This window comes from Meles meles, chromosome 2, assembly GCF_922984935.1.
Source record: "Meles meles chromosome 2, mMelMel3.1 paternal haplotype, whole genome shotgun sequence".
Taxonomy (NCBI): domain Eukaryota; kingdom Metazoa; phylum Chordata; class Mammalia; order Carnivora; family Mustelidae; genus Meles; species Meles meles.
This window is the reverse complement of record NC_060067.1, coordinates 23175324-23202207: the sequence shown is the minus strand read 5'-3', so window position 1 is coordinate 23202207 and position 26884 is coordinate 23175324. Positions and strand designations below refer to the sequence as shown.

Sequence of the window (26884 nt, the reverse complement as noted above, 5' to 3'; positions counted from 1 at the left end):
ATTAGGATGTTTACATATGCCATACAGTTACACTTGACCTCTTGGCCATCTTTTTTTCTCCCCAGATCTCAATGAGGACTGGACTCTAATTCGTAGGTAGAGTACAGTATGGTCGTGTGAGCTTCCACCTGGGTACTCCCGCACTCCTCCTCAGCTCCATAAAGGCAGATTGGTGAAGGTGCTAAGAACAGTGTGCTAGTGTTTGGTAATAAGGGAAAGTTTGAGTGTTAAGAAATTGCCTTTTCAGGGACGCATGGGGGTGGCTCTGGGCTAAGTGTCTGCCTTCAGCTCAGATCATCCCAGGGTCCTGGCATCAAGTCCCACATCAGGCTCTCTGCTCAGCGGGGAGCCTGCTTCTCCCTCTGCCTGCCGCTCCTCCTGCTTGTGCTCATTCTCTCTCTCTCTGGCAAATAAATAAATAAAGTCTTTAAAAATTAAAGAAATTGCCTTTTCAGAGTGTGGTTTCAAGTGCTCTTAGGGCCTTTGAGTTAGAGCTGGGTTCACAATGAGTCTCTCTTCCTTAACCCTATAAAATGGGCAAACCGTTTTAACTTTACTGAACCTATTTTTTTCATCTATAAAAGGTACATGGAATTTCTATCCATTGAGTGGCTTTGAGTGTTAAGTGCTTATTAAGGATTTAGCCTGGTGCTTTGTATATCGTTTTACTGGGACCGCTTTCATTACATGACGGACCAAGTAACTATCCTTAAATACGTGAAGTCCTTCCTTTATTTGGGCATGATTAAATTGTGTAATTCACCTGTTTGTCTTGCAAAACAGCTTTTAATATTAAAGTAGTATGTGGGCTTTTGTGTCAGACTATATTGTATTCTCTAAGGAGTCCGAATGCTTTTATGTTCACTGCCTTATTAAGCAGCTGAAATAGTATGTGGTCCTCAGTGGAGGAATAGTTGGCCCGGGCCGAGAGTTGTGTATGTGGCATGCATTTCTGTTTCTCCTTGATTTTAGCTAATTAGTTATGATGGTAGGTTTGCTGATGTTTTTAAATTCTGATAATGCAGAAATCTCTTACTCCTAAAGGAGGGTATTTTTCTGGATGCAAGGAGAGTCAACCCAAGTAGCAGGAAATAGTAAATCTTGAGAAAGAGACTTAAGTTTTATTTTGAGAATGGTTCAAACTTAGAAATCGCAGCAATAGTACCTTGAAATTTTGTGTACCCTCATTTGGATTCACTCATATTTGCCTTCTCTGTGTTGGGTATGATTTGCCAAACCACCAGAAATGAAGTGGCATACTTATCCTTTATCTCTGAATATTTCCATTTGTGTCTCCTAAGGATAAGGGCATTCTCTTGCACAACCACACCCCAGTTATCAAATTTAGGACTTCAGATGGATACAGTATGTTACAATCTTGTGTTCAAATTGTGCCAAATGTCTTAACACTAACCTTTAACAATCCCCTTGTTCCTGTTACCCATGGCATTTAGTTGTCTCGTCTCTTCCGTTTCCTCTAACAGAGAACAGTTCACTAGTTGCTGCTTCACAACGAAAGAATTTGAAGAGTCCATGATAGCTGTTTGAGGAATGTTCCTTAACTTAGATTATGCTAATACTGTTTTCTCATACCTCAATTCAGGTTATGCATTTTGGCAGGAATACTAAGTATTGGCACAGTACACCAGAGGGCGTACATCATGTCACTTTGTCCCATTATTGGTGTTAACGCTTACTTGGTTAAGGTGTTGTCCACCAGATTTCACTATTACATTTTTTCCCTTCATAATCTGTGGGAGGATATATCAAAAGTATCAACAAACCCATGATTTTAGCATGTAATTATTTTTGCCCAAATCAGTGATTCCTTTTTTGTTCACTTGTGTTCTGTCCCAAAGAGCTTTTCCTTCTGGTAGACTCCAGTTCTTGTTTTCTGTGTTATCTGGCAGTCATTCACTTTACTCCAATTCAGCCATTGGGGGTGGGGGGTGGGTGCCCTTTCTGGTCCCTTCATGAGACTTACCAGTCTTAATGCACTGAAGATTCTTACATATGACCAAATACTTTGAAACTCAGATATATCAAATTTCTCTCTTCTTAAGTCATAACAGTATTAAAAATTATGGAAGCTTTCTGGAGTGTCTTAAGGGATGAATTGCAGGTGTAAATTTATGAGGGGTCAAGATTCTACCACTGGAAGGGGCAATTATAAAGAATAGTATCCTAATTCTTATATTAATTTTGAAATACCACACATTGTAGTTTCTGTATGTGTGCCCTAATTGCTGCTTAAAAAGCACATAATGCATATGAAACTAAATTTTCAAATAAGTTAAAACCCATCTTGACTAGCTCTCTTCCTGTTAACCCTCATTTGGTCTCTAGACTTAACTATTTTTAATGGTTCACTGTTAACTCTTTACCTCCCTATCTGTATACATACTAAAATGTTTGGTTTCTGGGCTTTTGACAAATGGGATTATTGATGTTTGCAGAATTTGGGGATCTTTGTTAGTAGTTAGGAGCTTCCTCATTCTTTGTAACTATTGCATAATGTTCCAAAGGGTGAATGTGTCATGGTTTAATCTCTTCAATGCCTATTTTTCTGACATCCTTATTGCCAAAATTTGTTGACAACCTGCAAGTATTCTGAGAGTGGAAACCGTATGAAGTAAGGTTCAGAGGACCCATTATTTCTTCCAGTCTTAAAAATCGTGTTAGTTTATGCTTGTGTTCTTAGGACAAAACTTTCAGGTTTTCTAGGTAATCAAGTCTTGCACTTTTTATGTTAAAGCTTTTTTTTTTTTTTTTTACACAGAAGATGCATATATTTGGAATGTTTAATGTAGTGTTGCTTAAAATAACAGAATGATGAATAATATTCCCAACACTTAATGTTCAGCATAGATGGAGGTAGGTAATAGCACCTCACACTCAGCTGATACTACTGGTGTGAATATATTATCCATATAATGGCATATTAAGGAATTGTATGTAATTTGAGCATAAGATATAACTAGCTGGGCCACGTCTATTTGACCCATGTGAGGAGCCCCATGGGAATCTTATTGGCATAAAAGAACGATTTTTCTGATGAGATGTTCTGTTCCCTGTGCGCAGAAGTATGAAATTCCATTAAAGGAAGCATTGGAGAGAGAGAAAATAGCAGATTTCATGTAAGAGTAGGTAGGACTTAATCATAACCCATGTGAGACAACTCGTTAGTCATTGGGAAACTGCAGTGCTTGGAGGTCCTGTATTAGCCTCTAGGAGTATAAGTACTTTTAAAAGTACCAAGCACAGTTCTAAACACATCCCATTCACTGAACCCCCACCCCCCAGCATCACTAAGAAGTAGGTTGTTATTCCCACATTGCATCCTACAGACAAGTACATTGCTTGATGTCACAGTAGGAAGTGGCAGGTCTGTGTCACATTGTCTTTTTGATTACGTGAAGACTATGTGGGGAAATGGATGTTATAAAAAGGAAAAAATATATAAAAATAAAAGGAAAGAGAATTAGGAGTGATCAAAAGGATATCCACCTAATCGGAATGTTCTCAATTTACAGTGCCCTATTAACATGATAAAAAGGGCACTCTTTAAATAGGTTCCTTCTATCGTAACTAATAATCAGTTTGTATCTACCAAACACCATATGAGAAGCTTACCATCAGTAGATTAATCCACCTCTTTGAAACAAAAGTAAACTAGGATAAAAGCATTTTGTGCCCTAATCCTTAAGCCTAGTTCTAAGATGGCGTAAACTGGCATATTTTTTTAAGCTGGCATTTTTAGATAAGCCACTATATCATGTGGGTAGCCATATGTATATTTTAAAGATCTATTTTAGAGAATGAGCGTGAGCTGGGGAAGGAGCAGAGGGAGAGGGAAGGGGAAAGAATGCCAAGCAGATTCCCAAGCTGAGCGTGGAGCCCAGTGTGGGTTTGGTCCCAAGACCCGGAGATCATGACCTGAGCCGAAACCCACTGAGCCACCCAGGTGCCTCCGTTGGGCAGCTGTTTGAAAGCACAAGAATAGGTGGTAGTTTAAAGTTGAGAGCTGGATTTATTTGAAAATGCCCTTGGTTCTTGGGCCCTGGGAGCCTGCTGTATTACAGGCCTTGGTATTTGTCACAGTCCGATCCATAGATTAGAAGATCACAAGTTGCAGATACTTGGCAGTGCGTGCCTGTCTTCCGGTCTCCCAGAACTGACTGGCAGCGGTGGAGACCTACGGTAGTGGGCTCTCCACCCTACGCAGAGGGAAGGAAGGGGAGCAACCGATGTCCCTGACATGGGTTTCTCCCCATACACTTGGTGCCTGCTGGACACCCAAGTGTTTTTTAAACAACTTCTTAAAACAATGTAAGCTGCTATTTGTGCCGTCCTTCCGTGTTTCATTTATTGTTGCCCAGGCAGCAGTTACTTTATACTGACAGCAGTAATGGTAATAGGATTTCTGACTTTGTCTTGTCCCTGGCAGAAACACTACCTCACAGGCCCCCGTGTTGGGTGGGGGCAGGGCATCTAGTGGGATAGAACGTGAACTAATACTTTGTCAGATTTCTAGCTATCCCAGTGTACAGTTCTAGTCAAACATTAAAGGCTGGCTTTAGGGCAAGTGGGACTGCCTTTGTGGTTACTTCTTCCCATCCCTCCCCACCCCTCTCCAGCTCCAGTCTAAGCCAGGACCCAGTGTCCTCCCACAGGACTGTAAAGAGCAGGGAGAGACAGAGATCACGAAGTGTTGGTAGGTGGCCGGAAGTCAAAGAGGGGTTCCAACCTCATGTCACTCCACCCCTCACCCTGGGTGGGGAGCCAGGGAAAGAAGAGTTTCTGGGGCCTCAGAACCTCAGCTTGGATTCTGCCTCAAGCCTCATTTTTTCCTTCTTGGAGAGCAATAAGACACTGTTTTGAGATATAAAGGTCCTTCATCACCTTCCCCACCAGAGAGACTGTGAATAGCTGACTTACTGAGATAGTTTTCTGCGACTCTAGGTGCTCCGTGGGGGTGGAGGTAGGCAAGATTTGAATCTGAATTGATTTTTTTTTTCACTTAATAAAGTTTACAAAAGTAGGGTGTCTGGGTGGCTCAGTGGGTTAAAGCCTCAGTCTTCGGCTCAGGTCATGATCCCAGAGTCCCGGGATGGACCCCCACTTCAGGCTCTCTGCTCAGCAGGGAGCCCGCTTCCCCCACCCCCAACCCCGTCCCCACCTGCCTCTCTGCCTACTAGAGATCTCTGTCTGTCAAATAAACAAATGAAATCTTAAAAAAAAAAAAGTTTAGGGGCGCCTGGGTGGCTCAGTGGGTTAAGCCGCTGCCTTCGGCTCAGGTCATGATCTCAGGGTCCTGGGATCGAGTCCCGCGTCGGGCTCTCTGCTCAGCAGGGAGCCTGCTTCCCTCTCTCTCTCTCTCTCTCTCTGCCTGCCTCTCTGCCTAGTTGTGATTTCTCTCTGTCAAATAAATAAATAAAATCTTTAAAAAAATTTAAAAAAAAAAAAAGTTTACAAAAGTAATACAGGCACAGTTAAAAACAATATTCCTGGAGTACCTGGGTGGCTCAGTAGATTGGGCATCTGCCTTCAGCTTGAGTTGTGATGTTGGGGTCCTGGGATCGAGTCCTGTGTCGGGCTCCCTGCTTAGTGGGGAAGCCTGCTTCTCCCTCTCCCCTGCCATTACCCCTGCTTGTGCTCTTTCACTCTCTCTCTCAAATCTTAAAAAAAGGGGGAGGAAACCTGGGTGGCTCAGTCAGTTAAGCATCTGCCTTCTGCTCGGGTCATGATCCAGGAGTGCTGGGATGGAGTCCTGCAATGGGCTTCTTGCTCATCTGGGAGCCTGCTTCCCCTCTACCCCTCCCCCTGCTTGTACTCTGAAAAGTAAAATCCTTTAAAAAAAATAAAATAAAATCTTTAAAAAACTCAATAGTCCTAAAAGGTTTATGATGGCATCAGTATTCCATAGCTGTTTCTTCCCTCCTTTCCTCAGTCACATAGCTGCTATAGATAGCTAACATACAGGTACATATAGCAGGTAAATTTAAACTAGCCCCAAATTTCTTATGTAGATTTACAGTGGACTCTCTTCATAAGGTTGTTAGAGTAGATATTTGAATGTTACACTGCATTTTCCTCCAGGTGCTCAACATCCCAGATACTTGTGGATAAAATCTGGTGCACAGATTCTTTGTAGCCCTTCCAATCAGCTTGCATCTGGGCTGCCATTGTGACTTGCTTTCACCAATAGACTGCAGGAGAGTGACATGTGGCTTCTGAGCTTCGGCCCCTGGAGAACTTGTCTCTTGTCTCATGCTCTTTCTGAACATTGTCACCTCGTAAACAAGCTTGAGGGTGAGACCCAGTAGAAAGAGTGACCACTGGAAAAAGGCCCAGGTTTCCTGGCTATGATGAGCATCCCAGCTGGAGCTCCTGATGGAGAGTGAGCTGCGCAAGTGCATGTCCCTACAGAGCAGGAGAATCACTGAGCTGAGCCTAGATTAAACTGCTGAACTAAGGAATGGGAGCAAATAAATGCTCATGTAAAGTCGCTTAGTTTTGGTTTGTCACTTACTTTGTTACCCAGCGATAGATAAGGATACAAATCTAATAATGCTCTCAATGCAGTTAATAAAAAAGCATTTCCGGGGCTCCTGGGTGGCTCGGTCGGTTAAGCGTATACCTTTGGCTCTGGTCATGATCCCAGGGTCCTGGGATGGAATCCCCCATAGGGCTCCCTGCTCAGTGGGGAGTCTGTTTCTCCCTTTGCCCTCCCCCCCCCCCCGCTCCTGATCACTCTCTCTCTCACTCTCTCAGATAAATAAGTTTTTTAAAAAAAGCAAAAAAAGAAAAAAGCATTTCCAATTAACAAATGAGCAACTACCTAGAAGTGACTTAACCCATGCCTACTGGGGGAGTTAGTGGGTAAATGGAACTATCAGGCATAAGCTTTAGCTAATTAGACTTGGCTTTACACAATAGCTTTGTTTGTTCAGTGAAAAGGACGTTTTCTTTAGCTAGTGTTTCAGCAAAATACATCTTTTATCTGGCTTTTAGAGAAAAGTCATCCCCTTTCTCTATTTTTTCTTCCCGTTGAGTTATCATGGAGTTTAAAGTCAAAGACAGGAAAAACAAACAAACAAAAAAACCAACAACAACACTTTTTTTAAAGCCTGATGTTAAATGCTGAGAGAAACTGGAGATAATAGAAAGTCTTTAGTTGGGCAATCAGAATTCCCTTTTAGTGAAAGTGAGATGTAAAAATGAGGAATAGAATGAGTGCTATACAAGTAGAAAACGCGAGTCCATTTAAGTTCAGGACCAAATCAATTTAGTATTTGAAGCCATTTGGTGAATAGGGTTCTTCTGTTCTAATACAGTTCTAATTCTATGTCACTAATAGAGTCAGGACTAAAAGTCCGTTTCTTTGGTAGTTTAGTGGTATAATTCTTTGGATGTTTGCATTCCAGATTTCCTGTGTAATTTACTATTTTCTTAATCAGAACTGTGGGTCAGGATCTCCACGCATGCTGTGATCTGTCCGTGGTACTTGGCAAAGCTCACTAGCACTGTGAAAAGATTCCCAGCCAGCCAGGAAAGCGCAGTTGATTTAAAGCTCTCTGAGATGGTAAGAGAGCAAGGAAATCACACTGGGACACTTGACGTTTGTTCAGCATTGCTGCAGCACATCACACACACACTCTGCCCCAGCCCTGAGAAATACTCTTCTCAACAGTACAATTGTGCAAAAGGGAGCCAGAAAAAATTACGTGGCAGTTATGGAGTTTCCATGGAGATGGTGTCATTGCCTTTGGAGGTCTTCAAAGTGACCTTTCTGAGATAACATGTTCTGCCCTGAGGTTGAAAAGTTCTCTCCTTTAGACTGGTGATGTGTTCCCATCTATAGAGGAAGTATTTTGTAGTGGTTAGAAACCTGGGTGCTATCAGGTGGGACCCTTCTGTAACCTGATTATGGTGGTTGTTACACAAACATACCTATATCAAAATCTGTAGAACTCTACAATGAAAGGGAAAAATGTCAGTTTCCCTGTATAATCAAACCCACAGGGGTGCTGAACCTAGATGGCTTGGGTTTGTTTGAATCAGAGCTCCATTGTGTGACCCTGGGCAAGTTACTTGTGCCTTAGTTTCCCCATCTGTAAATGCAGGTAATAATAGTACCTCCTGCATGGAGTTTGCTGTAGGGATTCAGCTACTATATGTAAAACACTTAATGCCTGGAACATTGTATGTACTATGTAAAAATAGCCACTATTTTATAATGTAAAGGAATGAAAAGATGTGTGGGCTAGCATGTGATCATAGCAACCATGAATAGTCTCAAGAACAACTACCATGAGGTGATGCCCTTATGCAGGAAAGGAAGAAACCCTAGAAGAACGCAAATGTTACTAAGCAAAAAATTAAGTTTTTTTTTTTTAAGATTTTATTTATTTGGCAGAGAGAAATCACAAGAGAGGCAGGCAGAGAGAGAGGAAGGGAAGCAGGCTCTCCGCCGAGCAGAGAGCCCGATGCGGGACTCGATCCCAGGACCCTGAGATCATGACCCGAGCCGAAGGCAGCGGCCCAACCCACTGAGCCACCCAGGCGCCCAAAAATTAAGCTTTTTAAAAAAGAGTGTACATGCGTGCATGCATGTGTGCCCTGTTAGGATAGGGGCAGAGGGAGAGTGAGCACCTTAAGCAGTCTCCACACCCACCCAGTGCCAAGCCCAATGTGGTGCTCAATCTCACAACCCTGAGATCATGACCTGAGCCAAAATCAAGTGTCAGATGCTGAACCAACTGAGCTATCCAGGTGCCCTTCTACTAAGCAAATTTAAGTCTGCTCTGTTTCTATTTTCCAGGGAAGGCAAAACCCAAGCAATCAAACAAGAAAATCCCCTCATTCTCCTAATTCACTGAATGATGCATTGAATACCTGCGATTTTCCAGGGAAAAGATAGAAAGGATCTTGGCAGTCTTTCACTTCCCAGATCTCCTGATGATGTGTCGATGCATGTCGACTTTTTTGTTTGTTTGTTTGTTTTGTGGTCTGCTTTTCAGATTTACCACAGCTACTGGCTAGAAGTACTGATAATATCTACGAACCAAGCGTCATATCTGTTGCATCTACCTGAGAGGATATTAAGACCAAAGAAATTCTTCCAGTAGGTTGGTTACCTACAAGGTAAATAGAGAATTATCTGGGAGAGAAAAGGAAGCTTTTGCAAAACAGGAACCTGGGGGTCCAAGCCATGGATATTTTAAGGATGCTTTAGACAGACTTAGGAATATTCAGATCAAGAACCTCTTGTACAAAATGAGAGAATAGCAATGCTCTTGACATGAAGGGGAAAAGGAGGCATCGATCCTGCATGGTGTTACAATATGAATCTTGAACCGCTCCCGTGTCACTACAGGACATTAATGGGGCAGACAACATGACGCAGAGAACATTAGGAGCCGGCAGAGGTGCTCTCTACTCGATTCACAGGAGTGTGAGGTCTTGTTTTTAATGTTTGAGCATTACTCTTTGACAGTTGAGAAAACAATCCCCCTGGGGAGGAGGAAAGCAGCCAAGAGAAAATGGAACAGTCTGAGAAAGAATGGAAATGATTCTATTGCTCCACAAGACAGAGCCAAGTGGGAGGGAAGCCAGGATAAATGATCAGAGGCTGTCTACGAAACAGCACGCCCCGGCTTGAGCGCTGGGTGCCTACTCAGTGAAGCAATAGCAGTTCTGCCCGTAGCCCGCCCGCCCCCCCCCCCCCCCCCCCACGCGCTGGCACAGCGGAGCTCCCAGTTAGTCACCGGCAGGAAACTGGCCTTGATCTCCATTTTGTAAGAAGTGTCTGAAGCGCAAGCACACAGGATTGCATCGGCGCTCCACTTCTCCTTGGTTGTCATGGGAAGTGAGCATCGGGAGTAACATAAACAAATTCAGACTCTGGGGAACGACACAGTAAAGTTCTGATGGCCATTTATGGTGATTAAAAACACCAAATGTGTTAAACTTTGTTTCAGGAACTTGGAAAAGATGCTGCTGTTTCAAGGAGGGGAAAAGGGGAGATAGGGTATAACTTAAAATAAAAACAACTTTGAGTTTACTGTTACACGGAAGTCAAAAACCTTCGATGGCACGCATTTTACTTCCTTTAGGGGTCCTGAATGCGAAAGAGGTGATAGGCTAAATGCCACAAAGCTGCAGAACTTGTAAATGATCTAGTATAAACTTGCTTAATTGTTTTCTAGCCACTCGAAACCATCTCTATTCTGTGGAAAAGTGAGTGGGCTTTCTTGACACTCTGCCATTAATTTCTCCTATGATTCCTGTATGCTGCCATCAAGGAAATGCTTACTGATTCAAGGGAGCTCTTCGTACTTAGATTACTGGATTAAGAAGTATCATGCTGATTAAAGCTTGGAAACCAGCACAGTAAGCACTTTCTTAAAGTTAAATTTACTGGGCGCCTGGGTGACTCAGTGGGTTAGGCTGCTGCCTTCGGCTCAGGTCATGATCTCAGGATCCTGGGATCGAGTCCCGCCTTGGTCTCTCTGCTCAGCGGGGAGCCTTCTTCCCCCCCATCCTCTGCCTGCCTCTCTGCCTCCTTGTGATCTCTGTCTGTCAAATAAATAAATAAAATCTTAAAAAACAAAAAAAAGTTAAATTCACTGTGGAGCCATTAAATCTTCCAGCAGTGATCCTGGGCTGCGTTAGGTTGGCAGAATAAGGAGTCAATTAACGCAGATCCTAGCAGAAATCCTCGACTGTCTGGGCATGGGGCATCTTTTTTGTCTGTGGTATTGGAACCACTCTTTCCTGGCTTTCCTGCCTGTTTTTGCTGAGAATTATACAAGGACTGAAAAAATATGTCTTTCCCTCCTTTTATAGATGAGAAAATGAAGACCAGAAGACATTAACTAATACAAAAAGGGAAACCAAACTTGCCTAATAAACTGTACTGTTTGAAACTTCTAGCAAGTTACCCTAGAACGTCTGCTTCTGTCAAGCTTTACAAAACAAAACCGTTGAATTATAGAGCTCAAAGAGGTCTGAGAGTCTGAGTAAAGAACATTGAAAAACCAGGTCTTTGTTAGTCAAGAGGCTATAAGTCCAGAGACGGTAAGGAGGAATGTTTTGCTGTATAAAACATTCAGAAGTTATTGGGATAATTACAGCAGCGTGAGTTCTTTTTTTTTTTTTTTAAGATTTTATTTATTTGCCAGAGAGAGAGAGAGTACACACAAGCAGGCAGAAAGGCAGGCAGAGGCAGCCAGAGAAGCAGGCTCCCTGCCAAGCAAGAAGCCTAATGCTGGACTCGATTCAGGACCCTGGGATCATGACCTGAGCCGAAGGCAGAGGCTTAACCAACTGAGCCACCCAGGCGTCCCAGCAGCATCAGTTCTTAAGTTCTATATTTCCATACAAATGCCAGATTTTTAACTTGTAGAATTAGTGGTATTTCGTTTTTTCCAAAATAAAAACAACTAGAAATTGATTTTCTCAATTTGGGAGGCTACCGCCCTCTAGAGGGTGAGCTTGGGAATGGGAGAGGTACTTTTTTAAAAAAAGATTTTTATTTATTTATTTATTATTAATTAAATGATTAATTAATTTTATTAATTTTTATTTTATTAAATTTTTAATTTAATTTTATTTTATTAAATTTATTTAATTTTATTAATAAATATTTTATTATTTATTTATTATTTATTTTATTTTTCTAAAAGATTTTATTTGTTTGACAGAGAGACAGAGAGAGAGAGAGAGAGCGAGCGCACAAGTAAGCAGAGCTGCAGTTAGAGGGAGAGGGAGAAGCAGGCTCTCTGCTGAGCAGGGAACCTGATGTGGGGCTGGATCCCAGGACCCTGGGATCATGACCTGAGCCAAAGGTAGACCTTTAATCCACTGAACCACCCAGGTGCCTGAGAGGTCGTTTTTGTTTGTCACAATGACTAGTGGGGCAGGGGGATCTGTTACGGGCATTTACTATCTGGGGATGAGGGATGCTGGCATATTGAAATGCAGTTTCACACATAAAGAACTCCCTTCCCCAAGATGCCAATAGTATTTACTTTGAAATGTGATGAAAGCAAGTTCTAGTTTTTGCAAGTTGCATCTTAAAATGCTAACCATTTATTCTAAGCTGTGTTAGTGAGATGTGGGCTGGGGGATACTGTTGACCGAGAACATCGGTATGTCTATTAATTTTATGGTCAACCTTAGTCTACAGGAAGTGCATGGACCTGACTGCGTTTCAGGCCAGCAAATCCCACTGGCGTTTATCTCAGCATTGGGATCTGGGACTTGACTTGCCAGTTGGTCACTGTATACAGCTACAACGCTACTTACTCAGCTTGGAATGAGAGGTAGACTTCTGACTGATGTAATGTTACACAGTATATACAGGCAGCTGTTGTTAAAAGGGTTAAAAGTGCTCTGATAATTGCAGAAAAGACTGGATGCCGAAAAGATATAACCTGAGTCTTAAGATTCTCAGGTAGGATTATGTAAGGTGAATATCTACTTGATTCCCCAGTGTTCATTCTCCCTTAGGTAATAAAACCTCCAAATGGTCTCCCATTTCCCCAGCATCTCTCAGCTTTCTTGTGGGTAGATGTGACCATGACTTGACCAATGGACGGTATGAAATGTGTGCCATTTCCAACCTTTCCCCCTTCTTCGAAATAGGCAAACTGTGTGTTCTTTACTCACTTTCTGGGAAGGTCAGACAACGTGAGCAACCACCTTAGGCCTGGAGACGAAGCCACGGAGTGTTCCAGAAGTTGGACACTTGGATGACTGTGTGGCACAGAGGCACCTATTCACTTCCATCTTACTTAAGCTAATATGTTTTGGACAAATTCATTTTTTGCCATTTTTTCATATGCTAGCTGTTGTGTTGCTCTCTCAGCTAGGCTGCAAGAAATGACATCTGGTCTTTTTTTCTTTTTTTAAAGTTTATTTATTTTTCTGTAATCTCTATTCCCAACGTGGGGCTCAAACTCATGACCCCGAGGTCAAGAGTTGCATGCTTTTCCGACTGAGCCAGCCAGGCGCCCCAACAACTGGTCTTAATAAACAAACAGGGCGAGAAAACTGAACATAGCTAAACTTCTTTTTAGGTATTTTTGGGCCTCAAATACATACACGTACATACCTTACAAAAAAATAAGTTTATTTTTACAAATCCAGTACATTACAAACAGGCACAGTCCTGGGTGGATTAAAAAGGGTGGGAGCAAAGAGATCTTTATTACAGTTATATTTAATACAATTCAATGTATGTAGCTATGTCTAGTATAGTTAAAATTCAGTGTGAACAAGATCAACATCAACTATTTATCTATTTCTTTTTCTTCTGCAGATTGTACACAAGGGAAGGAAGCTTCTTGGTTTTATAGGCCACGCTTCTCCTGAGGCGCTCTCCTTTGATGTTAACGATATGCGGCAAGAGAGGGGGCCGGACTGTCAGAACCGTTCCTTGAGGTGTGTAGCCTCGGAGATGCAGTCTGTCCTTCAGCTGAGCTGTTACTGCCACCCAGCCTATGCGGATAAGCGACAGAAAACACAATGGTGTCAGCAACCATCTTATTCAAAACACTCAAGCTCAAAATGGAGCACTGAAGGCAACTACTCTCTTTTCCATGTTTTTTTTTTTTTTTTTTTTAAAGATTTTATTTATTTGACAGAGAGAGAGAGTGAGCACAAGTAGGGGGAGAAGCAGACTTTTCACTGAGCAGGCAGCCTGATGCGGGGCTCGATCCCAGGATCCTGAGACCCATGACCTGAGCCGAAGGCAAACGCTTAATGATTGAGAGCCACCCAGGTGCCCCTCTTTTGCTCTATTTCATACGAAAGCATGCGTTTGTGAAAAGGTACACATTTATTTTTATAGTAGGTTGCATTTAATGAATAAACTAGTATGTATGTCCTAAAATCCTCAGGCTGTGTCCGTTAAATGCACATTTCTATAAAAATACACCAGAAGGGGGCGCCTGGGTGGCTCAGTGGATTAAGCCGCTGCCTTTGGCTCGGGTCGTGATCTCAGGGTCCTGGGATCGAGCCCCGCATCGGGCTCTCTGCTCTGCAGGGAGCCTGCTTCCTCCTCTCTCTCTGCCTGCCTCTCTGCCTGCTTGTGATCTCTCTGTCAAATAAATAAACTCTTAAAAAAAAAAAATACACCAGAAGTCAGTAAGGGGACTTTGTTTACTTTTTTTTTTCTTTTTAAGATTTTATTTATTTGGCAGACAGAGATCACAAGTAGGCAGAGGCAGGCAGAGAGAGAGAGGAAGGGAAGCAGGCTCCCTGCCGAGCAGAGAGCCCGACGTGGGGCTCGATCCCAGGACCCCAAGATCATGACCTGAGCCGAAGGCAGAGGCTTTAACCCACTGAGCCACCCAGGTGCCCCGACTTTGTTCACTTTTTAAAAGAGCCTGGTGTAAAATTACCTGCAGAAGAAAACTTGATGTCCGCCACCGCTTTAGATTCCCCAAGTCCTTCTTTTAATGTAATGTCTTCACCAACAAGAGGAGGGAATCCTGCCATTCGTTCTTCTCCACCCATTGGAACCTGCATCGAAATAAATATTCTCAGCTACTGAAAACCCCAAATCACTTCCTGTTCAAATGGAAAGCATGGGCGCTCTGTGAGGAGATGAAGCCTGTAGATCCCAGTGCCAAGAGCCACAGGTGTGTGTCTAGTGCTGACCTGACAGCGGCATCTTGTTTTCTTAGTTTGCGCTATTTAGACAGACCTCCAGAAAGCTTTACAGACTAGTGTTCGGCAATTAAGGTAGCATCCTTCAAAATACCTTAGTTCTCATAGGCCTGGCCAGCCTCAAAGATTAATCCCCACCTCATGACAAGTGAAGGGCATGGTGTAACGGGTCAGGTTCAGCTTCTGCTTACAGATGTGTCCATGTGTGGGAAGTAACTGGATGATTATTTACTAACAGATCTCTGTTTAACACTGGGGACACAAGATGTTACAAAAGGGAGTTAGAAGGTGGAGATAACATGCAAACAAATTACGAGGTAAGGAATGTGATGGGAAGTGTCTATTAAGCAGTATGGTTGTGGTGGAAAAAGTAATGAACACGCTTTCGTTGAGGAAAACATTAATGAACGAGCAGTATCTGGGCAGTATTTCGAGACACAGGTTGGAGTTACTGGAATGGTATTCTGGGTTCGCATCACGTATAGACACAGGAACAGGAAAAAGGATGGTGAGTTCAGGAAACTGTAGCTGAACTGTGCAGGGGATGTTGTCTGTGGATGAGTGTGAGGCTGTCCGTTTAGATTTCTCAGTGATGTGGAACTACCAAGGCATTATAAGCGTGAAAAATAGAGATAGGAATAAAAAAATATCGTGGCCTGCTTTGCATTTTTGAAGTATCTGTGTAGTGCACGGTGTCTTAACGTTGGCACTATCAACATCTTAGGCTGAGTACTGCTTGGTTGGGCAGTGGGGAGGCTGTCCTGTGCATTGTACAATTTTTTTTTTAAAGACTTTATTTATTTGACAGGCAGAGATCACAAGTAGACAGAGAGGCAGGCAGAGAGAGAGAGAGGAGGAAGCAGGCTCCTTGCCAAGCAGAGAGCCCGACGTGGGGCTCGATCCCAGGACCCTGGGATCATGACCTGAGCTGAAGGCAGAGGCTTTAACCCACTGAGCCACCCAGGCGCCCCGCATTGTACAATTTTTAGCAGCATCCGTGGCATCTACTCAACATCCACCAAGTTGTGAAAAACAGACATGTCTCCAGTCATTGTCAGAGGTCGCCTGCGGGCAGAAGTCAGCCTTGGTTGAAACCACTGCTTTAGTGGCTGTGGAGATGTATTTGGGTTGGAGGTGGGAGGGCAATAAAAGCTGGAAGCTAAGAAAATACTTCCGGATCTCAAAAACAGTCTCATGAAGTCAGATTACAGCTTGGATTGGGAGGCTGGATTCAGTGACAATTAGGAGGCAGGGCTGATTTTGGTTTGGGAGGTAAGAAAACCAGGAGGCAGGAATGAGTCTCAGAGCAGCCCCCAAAACAGATTTCCGTTACAGGGGGGGAGAAGGCTGGGATTGCTGCTTTGGCAAGTATCTGATGTCCACTCTGAAAACTGCACAGATGCATGGGGTATAGAACCACAGAGCTCATTGTTATGAGAGCCATATTACACAAACAAAGGTAGTTTCTTTCCTGTAAGTCTCCAGCTGTATTTCAACTCGTGTATTACTATTTTGCCTAAAAAGTGAGCAAATTTAACAGGACAACAAAACGCTTTTAAGTCTAGAAAAACCAATAGGTCCTGTACTGCTGATGGCCCTTCTGAGCTCACCCACCCTGCAAATCCGACAAGTCTCTGGAATATTCACTTTGGGGGAGAAAACAATGCAGTTTTCATTTCAGTCCGGCTTTCTTAGGAAATACAGAGAGAAAGAAGCATTTACTTCTCTCGTGAGGTTTATCTTTAGCCTCTTTGAAGGGCAGGTGTGTATTTTGGGTTTTGACTTATATTCAGCTGCATAAGCATTAATTAATACTAAATCACCTCCACTGGACGCAACTGGTATTTCTGTAGATGTGCTCTGTCCTCATCACAGACACTAACAGAGCGCTTACAGCAGTGCCCTGCAACTCAGTCCTCGCCACAACTTTGTGGCGTAGGTAGGACACAGAGTCACCTAGCTTTGTGAGGTGGTGGAACAGAGCATTTGAACCCAGTCTGGCTCCGGTGATCTTCAACATGGTACAACAGACACTGCACATGAACTGCGTGTATGCAATGCCTTACTAAGTTGAAAACAGTTTTCACACAGTATTTGGTGAACTTCGTAAGAACAATTTCAGTGATACAGTAAGGGCCAGATGGGACTGCAGAGGATGGGCCATGAGGTGCACGCATGATACTGGCTGTAAAAGAAGGGATAAGCAAGACACTGAGTTTTGTTTTGTTTTTTTAAAGACAGAGAAACTGTAACATACAAAGAAAGGAACTAGCAGAGCAGGAGTAAAAAGCTTGGATAATCTGTAAGTGTCTGGGATTAAGAACCTGGGAGGAGAGCTTTTCCACTTGGCCCAGGACTTCTCAACCATGGCCTATGGACATTTTGGACCAGATAATTCTTTGTTGTGAGGGTCTGTCTGGTGCACTGCAGGGATGTTCACCATTACCCTGGCTTCTGTCCACTGGATGCCAGCAATGCCCCCAGTTGTGAGAAATGCATAGCTTCTCTTTGCTCAGCATTAAACCAATACAACTTTCTGCAATGATGTGATAGCTGGGCGGCTGGAAAGTAGCTAGTGCAACTGAAGAACTAAATTTTAAATTTTATTTATTTATTTTAAATTAATTAATTTTTTATTTGTTTTTAAAATTTTATTTAAACTGAAATAGCCACTCACGGTTATGGTACTGGCCAGTGTAGTTTGGAGATAACAAAAGCCAGTAGCTATTCTAGGATCAGTCCAAACAACATCCCTTTTCTTATAGGGCCCACCTGACTTTGTAGCCAAAATCCTCAAGCAGAACAGGTGAGGAGAGAGCTAGCTGATCATGTAACAAAAATGGTTATGTCCAACAAAGGCTTTCTTAGCAGGGCTGTGGGACTTCACAGTGCAGGTTAACCTAACTGTGTAATCTTCAAAGTGTTGCCTCACCTTGAGTAATGTATGACCGGCATGCTTCTGATACACCGTATCTGCCCTGTCCAAGGAAGTAATATGCACAGGGAGGAGGTTGGAAGCCACAACTGTAAACCAAGCTGACTGATTTCCCTTAAGAAAGGAAGAAAATAAGTTATTTTACAGAATGAAAAACTTGCAAAACCAACACATTACAAATTACAATTAATTACCGCCCTCCCCCCCAAAATCAAGCTCCCTTTTTACGTTAAATGGAGATGTAAACAAATGTAAGTAAAGGAAATACATAAGGAGGGGTGCCTGGGTGGCTCAGTTAAAGCGGCTGATTCTTGATCTTAGGGTTGTGAGTTCAAGTCCCATGTTGGACTCCACGCAGGGCGTGAAGCCTACTTTAAAAAAAAAAAAAGAAAGAAAAAAGTATATACATGGAAATGTAAGTTAAAAGGAAATGCTTTAATTGTGCCAGTGTAAAGTTAGGCTTAACATTCTGTGGGCCTTAATGAAGATTATAAGGGTTTTAAGTGTGCAAGGCTAAACTGCCAACAAATATGCCAACAAATACAAATAAAAACCCAAGAAATATGCTATAGCAATGGCCTACGAGTTACATATACTGCTGCTGGATACATCCATGCTTCATTCCTTTTCTCACTTTGGGAAAACAGGGAGCAATTCTATAAATACTCTAAGATCCTGGAATGATGCTATATAAAAGAATATCAAACAAAAAAGCGCATACATAATTGCATACGTATCTTGGGATATAAAGAAGTGTGGCTCAGGCAGTGGAACACGTGACTTGATCCAGAGTTGTGAGTTCAAGCCCCACACTGGGTGCAGATTACTTCAAAATAAAAACTTAAAAAAGTGTGGGATTTATTTAACGCACACTAACCCTGTACGTATTTTTTTTTTTTTTTTAACCTGTGATTTCCATGTGAAACAGTACCACAGGATAGGGACAGTATCTTTTCCTCATGCCAAGCTGTATGGAGCATTCAATATCCTAATGAAGATCTAGCTTTAGAGACCTACTACTTGTTTTTCCTCCCCATTTCTTTTTCCCAGATTTTTATTATGGGTATTTTCAAACAAGCAAACAAAACAGTATCAACATTTTTTTTAGTCATGAGCCAGTTATCAACAATTTGCCAATCCTGTTCATACATCTGCATCCTTAAAGTAAACGTAGGTCATTTTTTAACAGTACAGACTTTTCTTACCTGCAGAAAATCTATGCGGCCTATGGCACCCAAAAACAGAACCATTCCTGGTTTAAGCACAAAAGTTCTTGGAACAATGGAACGTGTCGGCAAAACAGTATTTACTTCTTTTTCTGTTAGAAGGTTTAAAATCTGTAAAGCAGAGGGCAGATTTTTTAGAGAATTACCTTTTTTTTTTTTTTTAAGATTTCATTTATTCATTTGACAGACAGAGATCATAAGTAGGCAGAGAGGCAGGCAGAGAGAGAGAGGAGGAAGCAGGCTCCCTGTTGAGCAGAGAACCTGATGTGGGGCTTGAGCCCAGGACTCTGGGATCATGACCTAAGCTGAAGGCAAAGGCTTTATTTAGCCTACTGAGCCACCCAGGCGCCCCTTAAGACTTACTTTTATTGGAGATATGATATAATGTGATTACCTCTCAGGTAAAACGTGATAAAATTTTTTTTTCCAGACTTCACAATAAACCAAAGTATGTCAGAATTTCCTGCACATATAATTGCTACATTCTTTTTGTCTAAATCAATTTATGGATGGCTCTACTCTTTTTTTAAGATTTTATTTATTTAATTGATAGAGAGAGACATCACAAGTAGGCAGAGAGGCAGGCGGGGCGGGGGGGGGGGGAAGCAGGCTCCCCGCCAAGCAGAGAGCCTGATGCGGGGCTCGATCCCAGGACCCTGAGACTATGACCCAAGCTGAGTGCAGAGGCTTAATACTCGGAGCCACACAGGCACCCCAAGGATGGCTCTACTCTTGCTTCACAACTTAATACTGAACAAAAGAACTTATATGCGAGTGTGAGACTTTATATGTCGGTAGCATCCCTCAAATGTCAAAATTGGTGTGAATTGAAAACATTGATATGTCAATCCCAAAACAGCACATCTGTTCACTCCATCAAGGCTTCTAGGGACCAGTAGCTCTCAGTTAAAGGTAAGGCAATATGCCACCTTCTGTCCCAGTGGCAAGCATGCATGCATTAAATGCAAAATGGGCCCCTCATTCTAGGAGCAGTTAGAGAGCTTTGAAGAAGCCTTTTCTTAAGTCTGGTCTTCAGTTTTCTTATTTCCCTCAAATGCTCAGCAAAAAATGAGAAAGTTATGAATCCTCTGGCTTCTCTCTTTTTTTTTTAAGATTTTATTTATTCATTTGACAGAGATCACAAGTAGGCAGAGAGGCAGGCAGAGAGAGAGAGGGAGAAGCAGGCTCCCCGCCGAGCAGAGAGCCCGATGCGGGGCTCGATCCCAGGACCCTGAGACCACGACCTGAGCCGAAGGCAGAGGCCCAACCCACTGAGCCACCCAGGCGCCCCATGAATCCTCTGGCTTCTAAGGATGAAGAGTTCCTAAAGACTAGAGAAAACAGAAAAGGAAAGCCAGCAAGCATAAGATTCTGGTAGGATTTAAGGAATAAAAATCTGATTAAAAAAGAAAAATATTAGGGGGGCATCGGGGGCTCGGTTGGTAGAGCATGTGACTCTTGATCTCATGGTTCTGAGTTTGAGCTGCACACTGGGTATAGAGGTTACTTAAAGTATTTTTACTTAAAGTATTTTTTTTTAAGTATTTTTTCAGGGCACCTGGGTCACTCAGTTAGTTGAGCATCTGCCTTTGGCTCAGGTCATGATCCTGGGGTCCTGGGATGGAGTCCTACATCGGACTCCCTGCTCAGTGGGGAGTCTGCTTCCCCCTCTCCCTCTGCAGCTCCCCCTATGTATGCTCTCTTTCCCTCTCTCCAATTAAAAAAAAAAAAAAAAAAAAAAAAAAAAAAACTTAAAAAACCCACAAAACATTTTTTAAAAAGAGAAATATTAGAAAAGGTAAAAAAGTGGATAAAAAACTTTTGTGAACTTGATTCTTTTTTTTTTTTTTTAAGATTTTATTTATTTGACAGAGAGCTCACAAGCAGGGAGAGAGGCAGGCAGAGAGAGAGGGAGAAGCAGGATCCCCGCTGAGCAGAGAGCCCAATGCAGGGCTCAGTCTCAGGACCCCGAGATCATGACCTAAGCCGAAGGCAGAGGCCCAACCCACTGAGCCACCTAAGCACCCTGAAGCTATAAACTTCTAAGGAAGAGACAGGACACAAGCAATTATTCTAGGAGTGCAAAAAAGTTAAAAGATCTACATGATTCTATGACATGGGACACTAAATAGAGAATAATTCTGAGAATGAAACTTAGTAATCCAGACAGGGCAGAGAATGAAAAGAAGCTAAGACACCACTGTGGTTTCATAGGCATATACAGACATAATTAGGTAAAATAGGAACTTGTGTCAGTAACCAGATTCAAAGGAAACTGATTAATGGATCTGTCGTAAGGCTGTATCCTGGAGGCATTCTTCAGTCAATCCGTGACATGGATGATAATCAAAACTGCAAATGAATAAAAAGTTGTGATATTTAATGAGTGTGTAGGATATGGGCTTAATTTAATGAGATAAAAGAAAGTTGCCCAGGAGATCGTAACTGGAGTAAAATGACGTGTTAAGGGCAAGACAGGTGGAGTTAATCTTATTCTAAGTTGTGCTCATTTGAGGGTACTTTATATGGGAAATTTAGTTCTTAGTGTCATATGTATATATTTTTAAAAAGATTTTATTTATTTATTTGACAGAGACACAGCGAGAAAGGAAAAAGCAGCGGGAGGGGGTGAGGGAGAAGCAGGTTTCTCTCTGAGCGGGGAGCCAGATGTGGGGCTCGATCCTAGAACCCTGGGATGATGACCCGAGCTTAAGGCAGCTGCTTAGCGACTGAGCCACCCCGGAGCCCTCGTGTCATATATTTCTTAAAAGATTTTATGTATTTGAAAGGGAGAGAGGGGGAGAAAGAGAAGGGGACAGTGAGAGAGAGAGAGCATGTGCACAAGCAGGGGGGAGGTACAAAGGGAGAGAAAGAAGCAGACTTCCCACTGAGCAGGGAGCCTGATTCGGGGCTCCGTCCCAGGGTCCTGGATCATGACCAGAGCCGAAGGCAGATGCTTAACCTACTGAGCCACCCAGGAGCCCTTTAGTGTCATATTTTAAAGACAGAAACAAATTAGAAGATAGTCTGAAAAGAGGCCTGAGTTAATGAAAAGCCTCTCAGAACAGTTGCAAGCAACAGAGAAATCATCTGGATTATGTCAGCACAGTAAATGTTCAATATTTGTTGGACGAACTAAGAGAATAGAGTGAGGAAGAGAGAGGACATTGCACTTTAAAGCAGTTCAAAGTCTAGCAGAGGAAACAGGCCTTATGTTCATTTCATATGGGACCATTTGGAGGAACGATGGGTACAAGTTACAGGGAGACTGTTCAGCTCCACACAAAGAGCAGGTCAAAGGCCAAATGGGCTACCATGGGAGACAAGGGAACACTGCTTCAGGGGATGGTTGAGTCCTTCCTTATTTCAGTTTAAGCTGGATGGATATGTTTAGAGGGAATTCAAGCACTGAACAGGTGGGCTGAACTGCATCGATAGTTATGTTTCTTCCAACCTCAACATCTAGCATCTTATAAATATCTCCCTAACGAAGTAACAACCACAATAACACAAAGAGGCTGTGAACAGTGGAGCCTACCAAATGGACACAGATCTTGACGGCACATAGATCACCCTAAACTGCTTCTGTGAGTGAAACCAGAACTGAGTCTAAAGTGAAAGGATATGCCTTTCCTGGGTTCTGCCAATGAAGATGGCACTCGTGCAACTGAAAGTTCATAGTTCCAAAAGACATCAAATACATACACAATTTTCTTTTATAATTCCAGGGGTGTCATGAAACCAGTGGGCATCTTTCACATCTTGCGGGGTCAATTCTACTCGTTTGGTGGATTTATCTGGAACCACAACAGGTTCATTTTCCATGTCAAAGGCAAGTGCATCAGCATCAAACTCAAAGGCAGCTTCGTCTTTCCGTTCTTCTGAATACAAGAATGTTCTTCTAACTCTTCCTAGAACGAGTTATATTTAAGCTATTAGTCACTCCTTTGAAGCTTTTGATTCCAGACAGGTAATTCTTATTCTCCTCACTTGCATCAAAAATAAGTCTAAGTAAGACTAACTATGGTGGAGGGAAGCAAGACTACAATGATACCTTTGCTCTTCGTTTTCAAAGGCAGTGGAGGTCAGACTCTTGCAATGGTCAAATATGTCGCTAGCTGTGTACACTGGGCAGGGGCCGGGGGGTGTTGGTGGGGGGAAGTGCTGGTAATCCAACTGTTTTCAGTGAAAGAAGGTTGGAAAAAGATACCAAGGGAAGAGGGACAATAATCTAATTTAAAGCTGCAACATGGACTCCACAACCTGTGCTGGTCTGCAAGGAGAGGGTGCTGTTTCCCAGCGAAAATGCTTCCACTGCTGACTATGGCTGGGTGGGCAGCTGTTGCAGGTCTCCCCTCCTGGATTTCTCCAAGTACCTACTGTTTCAGTTTTCTTAGCACAAAGGACTCTGGGTTTCCAAACAGCAGCCTTGCCTCTCAAGGGCCTCTTTGTTCCAGAACAAGGAGAGTAGTCTCTCCTCACAAAAACTGGCTAGCCCTCGGCAGCTGTATTTCAGGTTGTTCAACAAAATATTTGAGCATAGCCCCAACAAGAGTTCTCCTATAGAAGATGCTTACCTACTACATAACCGTGCTTTTTTAGGTGATTAAGTTGATGTTGTTCTTGCTCACTAAGATCTTCTTCAGCCTCAGCTGCAGTTTTTTCAAGTCTTTTTTGTCTTTCAAACATCCTGTAAGGTGTTGGGTTGCAGATAGGAAACTTCAGAAGGTTTAATGTGGTACCTGAAATGCCAAAGAATAAATATGTTCTTATAAACACTGTCCAAGAAGAGGGAATAAGGGGAGGAAAACTAACATTTTTGAGGAGCTACACTGACCTATGTACTGCAATTAACTTCACTTAACCTTCATGACAGCCGTCTACAAGATCATTCTTATCTTACAGATGAGGAAATAGGCTCAGAGACAGGCCCAAGGGTTCAACCTGGGTTTGAATCCCCAATCTGCAGACCTGTTTTCTTTCCATTTTCACTGCATTACTATCCAGGATAAAAGCACTTCTGTGTGCAATTTAGCCAAATCCTGGACAGAGGAGAACAGCTTATTAAAGTTAAACACTGGTTTCAAAGGAACAAATGAGGCAGTTTTGCCAACTGTTAAATACCAATAGGGTCACAGAGGGACGCATTTTGCAATTATAGAAGTTTTTTAAAACCACAAAGTTAAGGGAAGCCTAGGTAGCTCAGTCAGTTAAGCGTCTGCCTTCAGCTCTGGTCATGATCCCAGCGTCCTGGGATGGAGCCCCACATCGGGTTCCTTGTTCAGCAGGGAGCCTGCTTCTCCCTCTACCTGCAGCTCCCCTGTTTGTGCTCTTTCACAAATAAATAAATAAAATCTTTAAAAAAGACAAACAAACCCGGGCGCTTGGGTAGCTCACTTGGTTGGGCAACTGCCTTCGGCTCAGGTCATGATCCAGGAGTCCCGGGACAGAGACCCACATCAGGCTCCCAGCTCCACGGGGAATCTGCTTCTCCCTCTGACCTTCTCCCCTCTCATGCGCTGTCTCACTGTCTCTCTTCCAAATAAATAAATAAATAAATAAATAAAATAAAATAAATAAAAAAACCCCCCACAAAGTTGACATTTTTTTTCTCAAAGCCACAAATCATATAGCATTAGTGAATTATTCAAGTGTTAAGTGTGTATAGCATACTGATCTCATGAATTAACTTAAGATATGAAGAGTAAGACTGAGCGGGTGTAAGTTTAGGAAGTAAAAGAAGGAAAAAAAGAAAAAAAGTAAAAAGACGGAATTTCCAGAGAAACAAAGAAGTAAAGCTACAAGAAAAACCTCCAAAGAGAGCAGGAATTCTTGCTCTTCCCTGGTTCATCTACAGTGCCTAAAGAACAGTGACTGGAGCCTAGAAGTGCTCCATAAATACTCCCTTGAGAAAATGACTAACATATACTAAATTTCCAAGCAGTAGACTGACACAAAAGAGAGGTGTGGCAAAAGTAGAGAGAGAATTTTTTTTTTAAGATTTCATTTATTTATTTGACAGAGAGAGAGAGAGAGAGAGAGAGAGAAAGCGAGAGGGAACACAAGCAGGGGAAGCTGGAGAGGGAGAAGCAGGTTTACCGGCTGAGCAGGGAGCCCGATGCGGGACTCCATCCCACGACCCTGGGATCCTGCCTTGAGAGGAAGGCAGAGGCTTAAGGACTGAACTACCCAGGCGCCCCAGGGAGTTTTTAAATGGAAGGCTCCAGACAGCCCCTGGTGGCCATTAAGAAAGGATATACTAGGTACCTGGGCTGCAACCAGACTTTCAGCATCTCAGAAAAGGGGGCGGACCTCCTAAGACTCACCAGGCCAAGGGGAGATGGTGGCTCTGTCGATAGCTTCAGCGCCTTTGGCGATGCAGTAATCGGATTCTAGGAGCGTGTTGAACAGAGTGGACTTGCCAGCGTTGGTGGCACCAACCAAGTACACGTCGCCGCGGTAACGCCAGGAGCGCTGAAGCGCTGTGATCAATTCTTCCACGCCATAGCCAGTCTTGGCGCTAATGAGCCGCACATCCCTGAGCACCGTGCGGGGCCTGGCGGAAGTATTCGAATTCTCTGTCCAGTCTGGCTGCCCGCCTTCGCCGGCGTGCTGTGGCCCTCGGTGGCCACGGGACCGCAGAAGCCCCGCGCGGGTACAGTCGTCCCACAGTCGCTCCCGCAGCCGCTGCAGGTAGCCCGGCGCGTCCTGGGGCAGCAGATCCACCTTGTTCCCCAGCACGATTAGCTGCCTGGGGCCCACCAGCGCGGGCAGGTCGGGCAGCAGGACGTCGGGCAGATCGAGCAGGTCCACCATGTAGAGCACCAGGGCGGGCCCCGGGCGTCGCAGCGCGGCGCTCACCAGCTCCAGATACTGCTCGCGGCTCATCTGCACGCGCAGGGCGCGCCGGTGGTGCACCAGCAGCCAGCAGCGCTGACACACAGTTCGCGCCAGCCCGCCGTCGGTCTGCGCCGCCGCGCTGAGGAACTTCTCGCTGGGCAGGTAGCCGGGCACGCCGGGGTCCTGGCAGTGCAGCTCCGCTCCGCAGCCCGAGCAGTTCAGGCCGCTGGGCCGCACCGTCGGGTCCGGGTGTCCCACGACCGGGTGTACCCGACTGCCAGCCCGTACCTTTTGCTGCTGCCGCTCGTCCCGCCGCTGCTGCTTCTGTCGCTCCTCCTCCTCCTGCCGCTGCTGCAGCTCTCGCAGCTGCTCTTCGAAGTTCGGCGCGGGCTCGGGCTCTGGGACGTACTCGGGGAACAGAAAATGCTCCTCGGTGTCAGTCCTCCCTTCGTAACCCCCAGTCGCCGTTGAGCCCCTGGAAAGCCTATGTCCCAGGCCCGATGAGTGCTGGGAGGAGGAGGCGGCCGCACATCTCTGGAGAAGGGGCTCCCGAGGGACATGGTGCGCTGCGGTGGGAGCTGATCCCCGCAGGAAGGGCCACAGCACTAGGCGGGTGAGGCGTGTAGGCAGCATGGGGAACGCGACACCGGGTAAAGGGGCGGAGCCACGTGCGCGCAGGCGCAATGGGGTCCGAGATGCGCTTTAAAACCTAACTTAAGCCCGGTACTACTGGTGGGCTGTCATTTGTCGGAAAGCGCACTTCGACGTCTCCTTTGGCGTCTCATCCTGTGAGTTCTCGCGATGAAGGATCTGAGGCCGGAGAACCGGTTCAAAGCTACGCCAAAAGCGTCCGCGAATAGGCTGGGCTGGCTGGGGTGAAGAGGGTAGTGAGGGTTTGTGTCCTTTCAGGCTTCTTCAACGCGCCACCGCTGGCACAACGTGCTTTTAGTGAATCACATTTTTTGAAAGCTTCATGTTTTTGGTCTGTGGAAGCGCAAAAAAAAAATCAAATGCCGCATACTCACGGCCTCAATTAAAACCCCTTAGTAATAAATCTTTATTTTATTCAGGTGTCATTATTTGTGCAACAGAATTGAAAAACACAAAATTTAATTGGCGGGATCCTACCTTCACGGTAGCAACCGTCCTCCTAATTAGCCACTGGAGGAGGCGGTCTACGATTTGCGCGTGCGCAACTCTAACC

General features: G+C 44.0%; 1 protein-coding gene across 1 annotated transcript; it reads right to left on the bottom strand.

The window, feature by feature from the left end:
* Window positions 1–12967: 12967 nt before the first annotated feature.
* On the bottom strand, window positions 12968–26715 carry NOA1 (nitric oxide associated 1). The gene is made up of 7 exons (XM_045988536.1): window positions 25167–26715; window positions 23418–23582; window positions 22546–22751; window positions 18820–18951; window positions 17612–17728; window positions 14412–14532; window positions 12968–13506 (listed from the first exon to the last, which is right to left on the bottom strand). Exons 1-7 carry the CDS (start codon window positions 26311–26313, stop codon window positions 13307–13309), a joined length of 2088 nt encoding a protein of 695 aa, XP_045844492.1. The 5' UTR covers window positions 26314–26715; the 3' UTR covers window positions 12968–13306.
* Between the last annotated feature and the right edge of the window lie 169 nt (window positions 26716–26884).

Bases quoted from the DNA above. Each gene is read 5' to 3' on its own strand.
- NOA1 (XM_045988536.1), bottom strand. From the start codon at position 26,313: ATGCTGCCTACACGCCTCACCCGCCTAGTGCTGTGGCCCTTCCTGCGG. The intron at 17,729-18,819 runs GTAAGAAAAGTC...TCCTTTCTTAAG, and splicing joins GCCGCATAGATTTTCTGCAG to GGAAATCAGTCAGCTTGGTT. The intron at 13,507-14,411 runs GTAATTTTACAC...TTATCCGCATAG, and splicing joins CATCAAGTTTTCTTCTGCAG to GCTGGGTGGCAGTAACAGCT.